Source organism: Callorhinchus milii, unplaced genomic scaffold (genome assembly GCF_018977255.1).
Source record: "Callorhinchus milii isolate IMCB2004 unplaced genomic scaffold, IMCB_Cmil_1.0 Scaffold5, whole genome shotgun sequence".
Classification (NCBI taxonomy): Eukaryota; Metazoa; Chordata; class Chondrichthyes; order Chimaeriformes; family Callorhinchidae; genus Callorhinchus; species Callorhinchus milii.
The window spans coordinates 9,070,130-9,084,800 of NW_024704746.1; the positions used below are offsets into that span (position 1 = coordinate 9,070,130).

At 40.6% G+C, this 14,671-nt stretch overlaps 1 protein-coding gene across 1 annotated transcript in view; it reads right to left on the minus strand.

Moving 5' to 3' along the window:
* The window catches only part of smg7 (SMG7 nonsense mediated mRNA decay factor), a 57,579-nt gene that overhangs the window by 32,419 nt on the left and 10,489 nt on the right, over positions 1-14,671 (minus strand). Inside the window, 1 exon segment of the mRNA XM_042335061.1 lies at positions 420-451. Within this exon segment, the coding sequence (XP_042190995.1) occupies positions 420-451 (32 nt within the window).

The window sequence follows — 14,671 nt, forward strand, 5'->3', positions numbered from 1 at the left end:
CAGATACCAAAGTTCTGTACTGGCTCAGTGAGGTGGAGAGTGCTTCCATGGATAGTGATGCTGCAAGACATTTTGATATTCATCGCAATGTCTTTTCATGTCAGCTCATTTTCCAGAGGAATGAGCCTATGAGGTAGCTTCAGCAAGCCCAATCTAAGCTGCTTCAATCAAGACCATGTTTACCTTTGAAGCTAGATACTACAGCTTTTGATAATAGCACAATATTTGTGCTGTGGTTCATGACCTGGGCGCCCTACCAGTTATCCAATTAGTTACCTCTGGCATCTCAATACAACTGCTTGGATATAATGGTCAGATGTCTGAATTACTCATCACTAAGTAGTTAGAGTAGTCATTGTAATGTCCCATTCAAATCAGATGCCCTACTTATACACATTTTTTTGGAAAAAGAGTCTTACCTGTCATGTCAGCCTTTAGGGCCTCTGCCTGCCTAGAAAGAGGGAAGAAGAAAAATGTTAAAATAAAAATAATCATCCCTTTCTCATTGAAAATCTTAAGCTGGTTACACTTTCATTAAGTACAATTTTTTTCTGGTAATATTTTACACTTGGAGAGATTAGAAAGATCCCATCTACTCTCTCACTACAGGGTAGCTCAAATGGAAGATACATAGTTCCATGCATGCACAGTAATATATAGAATAGCTGTATTAGATACAAATAACAACAAATTACATTTATCTAGCTCCTTTCATATCAGATGGACATCCCAAGGTGCTGGGATACCAGTACTAAATACCAATTAATTGGCATCAATGATGAATAGCTTCAATGTGTTGAAGTTGGGAAATAATTTGAAAGTTTGCAACAAAGACAAATTGAAGTTAAACTCAATATTAAGATCTCCTATGTAAACACCATCAAAACAAATTATGAGTTTAGCAGACTGACAAACTCACCTCCAGGAACTTTCGTTGTTACACTGAATACAGTATTTCATATCTAAACAAATTCCCTAGCAATCTGCCTTCCTAAGGCGGGTGTTTGCAACTTCACCATCACCCTGTTGATGGAGATGCAATGCTGTTGTTGGAAACGTGCACATTTGTGGAGTCCTGTAGCTCAGTGGTTAGAGCACTCGCTTTGCAAGCGAGAGACCCGAGTTCAATTCCAGGCAGGACGAAACCTTGGGCAAGTTTCCTTACTCCACACACCTAATAATAATCCCTCCAAAACCAAAAACAATAATAAATTGGTCATTTTCAATCTACGACTGTTTGTGGGACATTGCTGTGCGCAATTGGCTGCCGCGTTCGCCCACAAATATACAGTCAATTCACTTTACAGTGTGTTCTGTCAAGCGCTTTGGGACGTCCTCCCGACGTGAAAAGCGCTATATCAAATTCAAGGATTATTATTATTATTATAGACAAGCTGCAATCTTTCCCTGTTGTAACTAATCTCAAACACATTTAATATTTCATCACAGTGAAGATGCTGACCCATTAATGATACCAAAAAGCACATCATAGAAACCAAATAACTTTGTGCCAGCTTATTTTTACATCTCCTGAAGCCAGGACAGTACATTAGCCGCATCCTTGCCTGGAGGGAGACTTATAAAAAGATTGTATAAACCCTCATTCCTCAAAACAAGAAAACTGTTTGTACAGATTACGTCAGCACTCACACTCTACCAAGTAGTTCAGGAGCAGTGAAATCTGGCTGCAGTAAATTGTGGCAATGTACCAGTGTATCCTTATTTCACTTGATGAAATAAACAGTTTGATTGTATTTGCCAATAATAGAATACCATGATGAATCCAATTTTGCAAGGATATACATTCTGCCAATCACTGAGTATATGAAGAATGAAAAATTGTAACAATGGCAGCCTAAACAGAAAAAACAATAAGCTATTCAAAAGCTGCATCAGCTTTTAAAAGCAAAATGACACTTTGGATATGCATATAGGCACTGCAGTGCTCTCATGCAATGACCCATAAGAATAGGCCAGTAAACATTTATTCCTTAGATCTAGCCAATAATTTTCATGTTTTTTCTCATGGCTTTTGTAGAACATTATGCCAAACAGCTGTTCTATTTCCCTATAAAAACAATCCCTACACTTGTCGGTGATTACTGTTTCGCCTAGAGACATTTACGTAAGATGCTATAAAAACTTAGTTGTTCACGTCTTTCACATGAAATCTAATGATTTTCCAAAATCTAAGTACAAAGATTTTTTTAAAGACACGACTCCACTTTCTGTGTAATTTGCAACATGTTTGAGTAATCAAGTTTGGATTCACATAAAACGTACCCTTATTATAGCATTTGAGTAATTAAAGCTGCAATATCAGAAAACAACAAGCTTTACTTTAACCAAATGAATGTTTAATACTGTCTGCCTTCAAGCAGTTACTCAACTAAGCTAACAGGAAAATAAAGACACATGACTGTATCAAAAGGTAACCACTGTTTTAAGAGAACTGTTAGGAGAAATACTCTCATAATCTTTCCAGAGCTTACAAGTTGACCCCACCAGTTGCTGAGAGCACAGATATGATCTGGAAAAAGTGCACTTGGTGCATCGTTAAGGAGTACATCTCTCCTTTGGTCCAATGGACTTGTGAAATGGTTTAGCTTGGAATCAAGTATTATTAACTGAGCAAAAATCAAAAGTAAAATAAATCATTTTATGTATCTAATTTAGATGTGAGACACCGTGGCTTTAACTCACATTACTTGAGACCTGTTTGGCACTCTTCCCACTGCAGGTTCTCATTCAGGGAGATGCCAGATGGCTTGCAGCTGTGAGTGGATTTAGACAAGAGTGGAAGTGGCACTGCCATGGTGGTGTGCAACAAATGCATTCAGGTTTGTGTTTCAGTTGTAATAAAAGTTGAAATTTATGCAGGTAAGAGGTCTGAAACTAGACAGAAACAGAGATCTGGAAGAAACCCCGGCCCAATATCCTTCCTATCCGACTTAGAGGGCAGAAAAGACCCAACACATTCTGCAGAAATATCGGAGACTGCTGTTCTGACCTGGTAGGCCAATTTGTTGTTCCAGGATCATTCTCCAAAATAATGGTTGGAGTTCATCAGGGAAGAGAGAGAGAGAGGGGGGGGGGAAGAGAGAGAGAGGGGGGGAGAGAGAGAGGGGGGGGGAGAGAGAGAGGGGGGGGAGAGAGAGGGGGGGGGAGAGAGAGAGGGGGAGGGGGAGAGAGAGAGGGGGGGGGGAGAGAGAGAGAGAGAGAGGGGGGGGGGGGAGAGAGAGAGGGGGGGAAGAGAGAGAGAGAGAGGGAGGGGGGGAAGAGAGAGAGGGGGGGGGGGGGGGAAGAGAGAGAGGGGGGAAGAGAGAGAGGGGGGGAGGAAGAGAGAGAGGGGGAAGAGAAAGAGAGGGAGGGGGGGGGGGGGGGAAGAGAGAGAGGGGGGGGAGATGATTCTGTATTATTTTCCGAGAACAGGAAACAGCTGCAGTGCAGCATGACCGACTGGTTTATTACAAAGCACTCTGTGTGCAGCACACACAGGGCAGAGCTCCCGGCACAAGCTCTCGGAATAGATGGATCCAACTGTCCGGCTGATTGGCCGCCAGACGCCATTTGTTGTCATGACAGCACCATTCCAGCCAGGAGACACGGACCCGGGACGTCACAGTTACTATGCCGACAGTCCCCGGGGAGGGGGGGGGGGGGGGGGGGGAGAGGAATCCACCGGCGATGCAGCGGGAAAAAAACCTGCAGGAGTCCGATCTACAAGGTCAAAATACACCGCGTACGGCAGCCAGCAGCAAAACCAGCAGCTAAAAGCAAATACTCTCAAAGCTCCTCCATTCTAAAAATGCCGCCTCTCCCTCCCGCACGTACCCCCTCTCCCCCCCCCACCCCCTCTCCCCCCCCCCCACCCCCTCTCCATCCCCCGCAAACCAAAAACATCTTAAAATTGTGCATCGCTTTCGGAAAGGCTGAGAAAACAATCGAATGCTGCACATAGATAGATGGCTGCATGATACGGTACACACCAGGCAGCGAGGTCTTCCCACTATCTCATGATTTGCATGGCTGGGGGGTGGGGTGGGGGTGTGTGTGGGTGTGGGGGGGGTGTGTGGGGGGAGAGGGGAATGTACGTAAATGTGTCTCATTAGCGGCAGAGCAGCGTCACCATTCGGGGCGGTGCTGAGCTCCAATCAGCATAGCCGTGACAGCCAGCGTGGTGCTGGCACGATGTGACTGGCCCTCTGATTGGCTGAGCGCCGCCGTTGGGAACACAGGGCACAGAGAGAGAGACAGAGGGGACGGGGCACCGGCGCCGCGTCCCACTTTGACCGCCGCGGCGCCGGCACACGCTTTGACCTTCCCTACAAAACACACACACGGCGGGTGGTGGGAGCGGATCGGACTCGATGCCACGTTGGGACATCGGCAAAGAAGGAGGAACAGGGCGAGGGGGGGAAGCAGCGACTCGCCGCGGTGCTCTCGTCTCGTTCACGCACACACACACACACACACAAGACGCGGTGCTCTGGACTGCACAGCGAAGAGAAGCTGTTGGCGGAGAAATCAGGGACTCTTTGCCGACCGGAGCCCGAGTGGAAGGAATCGACTTCACCCATCCGTTATTCCATCCGATTCTCTGCGAGCACATTGCCATGTAAACAAACACGTGTGCGTATCAGCAACAGCGGACAGAAGTCTGGGAGAGCAGGCGCCAAGTGGTGACTACAACAGCCGAAAGGGAGAGGCATTTTGGGGGTATAATAATAATAATAATCCTTGCATTTGATATAGCGCTTTTCACGTCGGGAGGACGTCTCAAAGCGCTTCACAGAATAGACTGTAAAGTGAATTGACTGTATATTTGTGGGCGAACGCGGCAGCCAATTGCGCACAGCAATGTCCCACAAACAGTCGTAGATTGACAATGACCAATTTATTATTGTTTTTGGTTTTGGAGGGATTATTATTAGGCTCTGTGGGGTAAGGAAACTTGCCCAAGGTTTCGCCCTCTGCCTGGAATTGAACTCAGGTCTCTCACTTGCAAAGCGAATGCTCTAACCACTGAGCTCCAGGACTCCACAATGCATCTGCATGTCTATTGTCAGCCTCCCTTCTTAGGAGATGCACAGGAGCAACGACTGTCTGTTCGGGAGCTTTTCCACACAAAATAACAGCTGATAACCAGGCACAGATTTGAGGAAATACTCCAATAAAGTACTATCACATCAACTAAAACACGACCAGTCCACCACACGGGCACTTGGGCCGCGACCGACTTCACAGAGCACTGACTGTGTTAAGACACAAAGCCCGGGAACAGTTTACTTTCCGCACCGAAAAAAACACCGTCAGTGAAGCAACAACCGGGTTCGGTGGTAAAGTGTTCTACAATATGAAAGAAAAATCCTGCAAGCGGCATATTATAATCCTTGCATTTGATATAGCGCTTTTCACGTCTTCTAGACGTCTCAAAGCGCTTCACAGAATATACTGTAAAGTGAATTGACTGTATATTTGTGGGTGAAATTGTAAAAAAAACTGTATATTACGCGAGAGAGACGCTCACAGTGGATTTGTTTGTGAATTCCAGGTGCACAGTGGTGGGAGCACGACACGCTTGGCCCAGGGTTCAGATAGTCTGGAACCTCATTGTTGTGCTCAGGAAAAAGAAACATTTAATTTATTGTAATAGTTTGTTAACCATGCCACAGCTCTTCAGAGAGCGTTACCATGAAGGGGTTTATGACCGTGGTGCTGTCCGCAATAGTCATGTGTGGCCTCGGTAGCTGAGCAGTAGATTTATCTTAAAACAAGAAGAAGATTACATTTGTATAGCGCCTTTCATGTCGGGAGGACGTCCCAAGGCGCTGAAAGAACCTCCGTGTTACATGAAGCAGCTTCAACGTGGAACACTAACTGCCACTGCATGGAAGTACAGTATAAATCTATACTACTTCTGTCAACATATCCAGATCTTACCTACATTGACCAACCACTGTATCCAAACAACTCTGTGACAGCTCTCTTGCCTAACTAAATGTCTAGTTGTGGCAGCAGATTACAATAAGCATATTAACAGAGTGCTCATGGCATGCAGAATCAATATCCGTTCTGAAGAAAATCTACCACATGATGGAAATACCTCTTCTTTTTTTATGGGACACAGCCATTTCCAATATTTTCATTCTAATGAAAGAATCCCCACTACGTCAGGTGCTCCATAGCCAAAAAAAATTGACCCTGCATTTAATGCAGTTCACGGTGAAACTTGCAAAACAATGCCTGCATAGTTTCCGGTCAAATAATAATAACTAGAAAGAGAAATGATTATATCACCTACTAATGGGAACAAAAAAAAGGAAGCTACAGCAACTGCTCACGTCACGAAATAAGAAGTGAATCTAGAACATCTTGCCTTAGTTGTGGAGTTAACTTATGCAGAGTGTGATTTCAGTCATATCACACAGGAATGTAATAAGTGTTCTACGTGTGCAATAGTTATCCAGTACTAAACTATGGATATAAATTCCTTTGACTGCTATACCAGAAATACTTAATCAAGGAATATTATAACATTAATGAATTATATCTTCAGTGGAATCTAGTACTAGTTACTTCAATTCACTCAACGCTGCCTTGAGCTGCTTTATGCACAAACTCTGATCCGGTGCCTTTGTGTGAACTACAACTTAACAGTCTCATAACTTTGAAAGACTGGTTCACCTACAAAACCCACAGTCATTACATTTTACAGTAAATTCTTTGAAGCGTTCTGCACCATCTTCCTGACATGGAAGGCACTATACCAAATGCAAAGATTATTATTATCTATATGTTCTGTTTATTTTACGAGTGTAAACTGACAGACAGCTTTCAACTTCTCCATTACTAAATATATCAGTGGATACTATTTTACCAAATTCAGGTCATTTGAAAAAAATGTTGGGAGTCCTCTGCAGCAAATATCAACCGGATCATGTGTCCAATAAATAAATGAAAGAATATTTTGATTTTATTCAGTACATTTCTGGATACCAGTTTTATCTGTTATACAGGATTTTGTATAATCATCACACCTTGGATGCCTCCTCATCAGCATGGAAGGTGATCACAGATATCTTTGAGACCTGTTCACTGATGCCTCTAATATACACGGCTGAATTACAATGATTGACACAATGACTGTGTCCAGATTTTTCAACCACCAAATTTGCTAAGCAGAAATAATCCTATCACCCTACTTTGCAATCTATGTTTATCCATTTAAATAATGGTAATTTCAGAAATTGGTTTAACACACATTTCAGTACGATGCATGTGCAACATATATGAAAATCCTGACTAAAATTACCTGAGTACTAGCTACTCTGTCATTTCAAGTCTGTGCAACAATTAAGCTTTAACAACCGTCTTTTTCCTGATCTTGCACCACTTTCAAGAAAACTGTATTTCCGCAACAAAGCAATAAAGATTAGTACTGACATGGACAAATCCTTTTAAAAAAAACAGGCTTTTGTACAGTTAACTCTCCTCAGGACATCAATCCGTCTGTTTTCCTACACAATGCTTCATCTCCACCAGATGTCTTCCCAGTGCTCTTGATTAGCTCCAATCAGACCACTAACATAACTAATTCTATTACTCACGTTCTGAACCCCTCCACAATTAGGGCAAGATACACACACAATGTCCATATACAGTGTTATTGACACAAGATTATTTCACAACAACTGTTCAAACCACTCTTGTTGCAATACCAGTGTTGCCCACCTGGCTTCACTTCATTATTCAAACACTTCAATCAGATGGACATCTCCTATACTCTCAGCATTCAACCATCATGATGCTTAGCATTGCAGAATGCAAGATAGAACATCTAATCAGATTTTCTTAGAAGCAAGATATTGTTTGAATGACAATAAGTAAATGTGTCTTTTCACATTCTCTGAAATTTCCTTCTCCATTTATTTTGCCCTTAATTTTCTCCAGCACAAGCAAATAGTAATCCTTACTTTTAGCATAGTGCCTTTCAAGTCAGGATGACATTACAAAGCAGGATATACTGACAATTGGAATTACTGTTTTTCTGGATGAATGTGGTCGTTATTTGTGCACAACAATGTCCCACGGACAGCCTTGAAGTGAATAAGAACATACAAATTTGTGAGGTGAAAGAAGACCAAGTCTATCCAGTTTGCCTTCCACCATCCTGGCAGTCGCTTGACACGTGGAGTTCTAAACTATATACTGTATTCTGAGATATTATTTCCTAACAGAAATCTATCTAAATTGTTCTTGAAAGGATCAACACTTTCTGTTTCCACCATCTCCCGAATGAATGACCAATTCTATGAGGGGATTGTTGAACAGAACAACTCTGACAATAATAAAGACAAGACACATGTTCTAGATTAAATCACTTGAAAGGACTTGCAGATTTAAGAATAATTCAGGTGCAGGATATAATGAAACATTTTGGCTACATTATTGCATAATTAATGCAACTGCTGGAATATTCCAGGCTTGATATGCAGGAAAATATTACTTTAGTATTTTCCTAACAATTTAGGAAAAAATACAGCGGTTCTAATTTAGGTTTAGTGTAATTTCTTATTCTATGATATACAAGAACCTGTTAGAAATTAAAAATAAAAAGGATCAAAATCTTCAAATACGCTGATGCACCATTCCAGTTTTATTGACTGCAGTACGCAAGAAGAAAATGTGCAGTGCTGCAATTCAAATACTACCATGTGAGTTTTTGCACAGATTTGCAATTTGCAAGGATGAAAAAAAACTGATTGCTGAAGAGCAATTCCAAGAAACGACTGGTTTAAATATGCTGAAAACTTCTGCTTGCACAATATTGCATATACACATTTTTTCCCATCAGTATTATGCATATGTTTGGAGTTTGGGTATAAACGTCTACAAGGCATGAAGAAAATATCCATCGGGTCCATGAAATGTGTGGATTAAGTTGTGGTTTCTGCTGCAAATTTTATTTCCCAAATTCTTAAGAGCTTCAGCTGCAAAAACACAGCACTGCAACAACAGTTCTAATAATGCAACTAGCATGAGTACAACCAGAAAAACCATCACCTGTGCTTACAATATACCAATTTACACATTTAGATCATCACCTGGGAACATGCCAACAACTGCATTTGCTCATGCATCAAGTCAACAGATGGCAACAGTAATTCACAGTGGGTTGTGGAGAAAAGAATCCCGAATGCCAGTTGAAATTTCTATTTAAAAATACTTAAAAGTACCAACATGTAATGAGTTTCATTTCATCAAGAAATAATGTTCCCAACTGATGATTTGACTCATTTACCACAGAAAATGCAGGAATACGCATAACTCTGACAGTAATAGAACAAGACACATTGTTTTAGATTAAGTCACTTGAAAAAACTTGCATATTTAAGAATAAAGCTACAGGATATAATAATAACATGACTCACAACTGTTTGTGGGACATTGCTATGCGCAATTGGCTGCCGTGTTTTGTACACAAAATATGGTCAATTCACTTTATAGTATATTCTGTGAAGCGCTTTGAAACATCCCGAAAATGCGAGGATTATTATTATTATAGGTCAAATCATAGAACACTAATAGAGCAGATTGCTACCGATGATCAGCTAAGATAGGACAATAGGGTGAATGTCTAATGCAAGCAGATGACTTACTTGACAGTATATTCTGTGATGTGCTTTGAGATGTCTTGAAGATGTGATAAGGCATTATATTTATTATACTATAATTAGGAAGAACCCAATATCTAATTAACTCTGCACTTCAAATGACTTTCCAAATCTGAAATCCTCTTACAGGTCCATACAGTTAATAAATGTGTGCCGAATGTCCAAAATAATCCTTGCAAATAAGGTTAAGTCACTCCTAATTAATAGTAGAATTAGTGTGCAGTTGCCAAAGAGAATTAAAGACAAAAAAAAGCCATAATCAACATTTTGTGACAAAGGGAAATTTTAACTGCACAGGTAAAATGTCACAGTCCATCTTATCTGATCAACATCCAGAGCTTACAAGGTTAGGGCTGGTGGAAATTAAGCTTTATTTTTTCTGATTTTTGTCAACTAAAAACCTTTTAAAAAATTTAATTTTTCAGTTGTTACAACACCACTTGGATACTTGCAATTGGAGGATGAGCCACAGACTTCCGGAACTCCTCTGCTGATTCAGTCAAAACATACATTTCAGATACCCGCTGGTGAGATGCCCTTTTCAGGTCCTCCTCTCTGACCTTTAACCCCACTACATTATAAGACCATTACATACCACTTCTAAAGATCCAGTTGCGTTCATTCTTTTTCAATTCTTCACTTTCAAGGAATCAATGAAAAAATGATAGATTTTATTGAAGAGAATCAGCAATGGACTGGGTAACAATTGCAAAAACTAACTGACGTTGATCTATTTTAATTGAATCCACACAAGCTTATATGAGTCACCAATTTTTCTAGATAATACTTTTAAGATATAAGAAATGTAATCAATATTTCAACAGTTCAAATAAAGGGCATAGCAGCTTACACACATCGAATTCAAAACCACACTGGATTTCCATGCCTTTTATTAACATAAAAGTCCTATGAAGTCCTGTAGCTCAGTGATTAGAGCACTCGCCTCACAAGCAAGAGACCCCAGTAGGGGTCGATTCCCAGTAGGGCGAAATGCTGTGCAAGTTTCCTTACTCCACAGCCTCTGTTTACCTGGCAGTAAGTAGAAACCCAGTCGTTACTCAATTGGGGGGCAGATGGCTTTTCCGGGGGTAATAATTCCTTAAAACAATAATAAATTGGTCACTCAATCCACAACTGTTTGTGGGACACTGCTATGTGTAATTGGCTGCCACGTTTCGCCCACAAAATATCCAGTCAATTCATTTTACAGTATATTCTGTGAACCGCTTTGAGATGTTGCGAAGATGTGGTAAGCCACTATATCAAATGCAAGGATTATTATAAACTACTCTCCCAACATCAGCGAACTAACAGTCCTGGGGGAGTACCACAAGAACTCAAGTTTGAACTCAAGTAGATGGATTGAAGTTTTTCAACCATCGTGTGACTTCTGTGAACAAGTTATGAATGATTCAAATTAATCTTGAAGCATGCTGCCTTTCACTTTAAAGGACCATGCCAATTGAGAGATTTTCTGGCAAATAGCAAATTTTAGTTGAGTCAATCTGTCAAGTTATTACATTCTATCTTGACGCACTCAAGATCCTAGAGGTTTTGATGTGATGAAGTCTTGCCTCAGCACAACAATGATCATCAATTGCTCATCAAAGTCACCTAGTTGAGAAGGTTCTCACATACAGGTTCCAGCATGAATGCATACAGACGATTATCTATGCCCAAGCAAGATGTGAAGGAAAAACTGAAAAAAACGATTAAACAAACTCCACCTGGTTTTCTGGTGTTGCCTTGAAATTCTGCTGATAATGTACCTACTCTTAATTTTACACAAAGTTCAGCTAGGAAAGGCTAGAAAAAGTTATAATTGCATGAGAATTTGAGGATGAAATAACTTTGTATAGTTGACCCTTCTTGCTAAACAATATTGTAGGGTTTCAAAACCATAACTTACACTGGAAGCCTTACAGGAACTAATCAAGTTGCACTGTCAGTTCTGCAGCAAGAACCCTCTTTTGGTCCATGGCTAGGAAAATCAATACATTTCAGACTAACTAAGTTGAGTAGCTGGGTAGCTGGGAACACAAGGACAGATCAAAATTGAAGAAAAACTGCAGCAGTGATCGTGAAAACAAATGTCTGCTTTCGATACGCAGTGATTTCTGGAACAGAGCTTACACCTAGTGACTACACTCAACATAGATTTTTAGATACACAAAAACCAACATTTTGGAGAAACACCATTCTCCGATGTCAGCCTTCCCAACTGCTTCTTAAGTAATTTTGTACGTTTCTTCATTTCATTTTCCATTCTTTTTGTCTTTGCTGGAACTATGTTTCACCTAACGGCAATTTATAAGGGTGAAGAGTGAGGCTGGGCGCAGTTGCCATCCACTCTCCAATACCTCATCCATGTGAACAATTTTCATGCGGCAACAGCAAGTTTCAGCAGACCATCGTATCATAAGGAGTATAAGATCAGTGTGCTTTAAATATTCAATTGCAAGCGAGAACACACCAGTACCCAAACAGTACTGTATGCTAATTGCACTGTGCGTTAAACTGTCTGAAAAGACAAAAATCATAGAATTTTGCGTTGGTTGACGGTGCAACAGTTGGCTTCCCCTCCCTTTACTCAACACTTATGAATCAGCTTCCTTTTCATGCATCCGTTAAACTTACAAAAATGTAGACACATCTGCATGAAAGTAATCACTTGTAAGATGCCAGAGCCATTTTTGAATCAGATGTCACATCAGTCTATAAACAGTCAATTCCGTTATGATGCAGTCACCCAGTCAAATATCGCAGAGGCCATGGTATAACAAAGAATGATAAAAGGTCCGACTCGGAATCATTTGTTACTTCCTGTATGTTGTGCATAACATGCCCTGCTAACATCACTTACTCTGTGAACTAATATTAGCAGCACTTTGTGCACATAAAGCACATGTGCAATAAACAAGATTGGCATCAAACACTTCCTTTGTATAGCTGATAATGTGCAAGAAAGTAAATGACCCAATGATTTAGAAGCCAGCCATCTCTTAGCTCAGGAGACTTGCGAGTCAGTGTTGGAAGCCAGGTTTACCAGACTAGAGAGGTGGGGTGCTTCTAAGAAATGACTGAAGCTTGGTGGAGTTACCCCCTCTCCTGTGACATCTAACTGAACAATAACTGATTAGTACTACGTCACAAGAGCTGTCTTTTGCAGGCTTCCTAACACATTGAACCAAGAAACATTCATGCACCACATTGACCAACTTAGAGCCCTTCCTACATACACATTCCCAGTTTAATGCTTTTGAACTCTGAGGTAAAAAACATTCCAGTTCCTTACCCGCTTTTCCAGCAACATTCAAATATGATTTTCTCAAGAATAGCACCACAAGCGATCAAATAGCTTGTGCTATTAGCCCTCTGGTTGAGGAAGACACTACCACCTGTGAATAACTGCAGTCAGCTAAACACTATTCCTACATAAGGCATATCAAATGGTTTACTTAGTTGATATCATACAAGCATACTCAAGACTTGCATTCAATTGAAAAACAGAATTTGTGGTGTGGATGGGTATATATGGGAGAGTCCGTAACTGACGTTTGACTTCTCCCAGATATCACAAATTATTTTCCCCATCAAAACTAGCATTAAATTATTTTGTATTCAAACTCCTACTTGCCTCCCAGAAGAAAGAGTAGACAAGCATGACTGGTTGTTCTGGTAAAATCTCATTCCTTACTGAACTTTTCTTTTAACTTTTCCCTCCCTTCATTCTCCACCCACATAGACCTGCTCCTTATGTTTGAGGGAGTTACACCAAGATGAGATTTGTATAAAATTTTGTGCCACATTAACAATCAAACTATTTTATATCTAGCTCTTCTAGATCTTGGTTTAATTGATATATGTACACTAGTTATTTAACTAACACGGGCAAGACTTACCATTTCTTACCACGTTGCTTAAATATTTTTCTTTGATTTCTGATGCCTTCCATTTAAACAGGATTTACAACAGTTCAAACTTTTCTTTTAATGCAATCATATCAGCAACTCAACACTATGAACAGAAGTGCTTTAACAGCCACAAAGCTGGAACTCAACCTGGTGCAACAAACATGTTTGGTACCTCCAGCAAGTTTCTCCATCAGTTTCTGATTCATTGAAGTTTTGCTAAATAAAATACATTAGATGTAAATTGACTTCATCGGATAAGTTAACTAATCAGTCCACTCTCCCTTTGCTCATTGAACACTGGCTTGCTTCATATCCACTGCCCAATCCGCCTTGCCATTGGTGAGCAAGCTCTCAGCCATTCTGCCCTCATTCCCTGGAACTTCCACCTCATTCCTTCCTCCCCGCTTTTTAAAAGCCACATGAAGAACTTTGTTTTCAACTACACTTTCCCTCATCCTCCTCAGCTCCTCACACCCCCAACTCGGGAACCCAGTCAGCTGTGTGAAATGCTTTGAGACCACCTGACACGAAAGGTTGTCAGTTGTGCTATTGCTAGTGGCTGCATTAAGAAAAACTTTTTGGATACGTTCTTGTCTGTGCTATAGCAACACCACTTGTTACTTAGTCTTTATAATTTAAACAAATGTTAATCGCACCATAAATACATTGCAGTTATTTACTCTTTCCCCCCCCTTCTCCACAATAAATTAATTTATCTCAGCAAAGAAATGGACCCAGCTCGTACAGTCATCTTGTGTAAGGTAATGATGTTGCTGTGGTAACAATAGAAATTATTCTCAGAACTTTTTTCATGGCTGACAGTTGTCCCAATTTACACAGTGATAACTACTAATAAATTACATTATCAATTTTTTATGAATTAATTATCTTTGTGAAGATTTTCAGAACTTAGTCCACAGCTAACATTCCGCAATATAAAACGACCAAAATTATCTGCCAACGTTAACGTTCAATCAGTTACGCTGTTAAATCACTCAGTTGGCAGCCTGAGAATAAGAACATTTTAAAATATCAGGATTTTCAAACATTACAGCAATCTGCAGAGCAATATAGCATGGA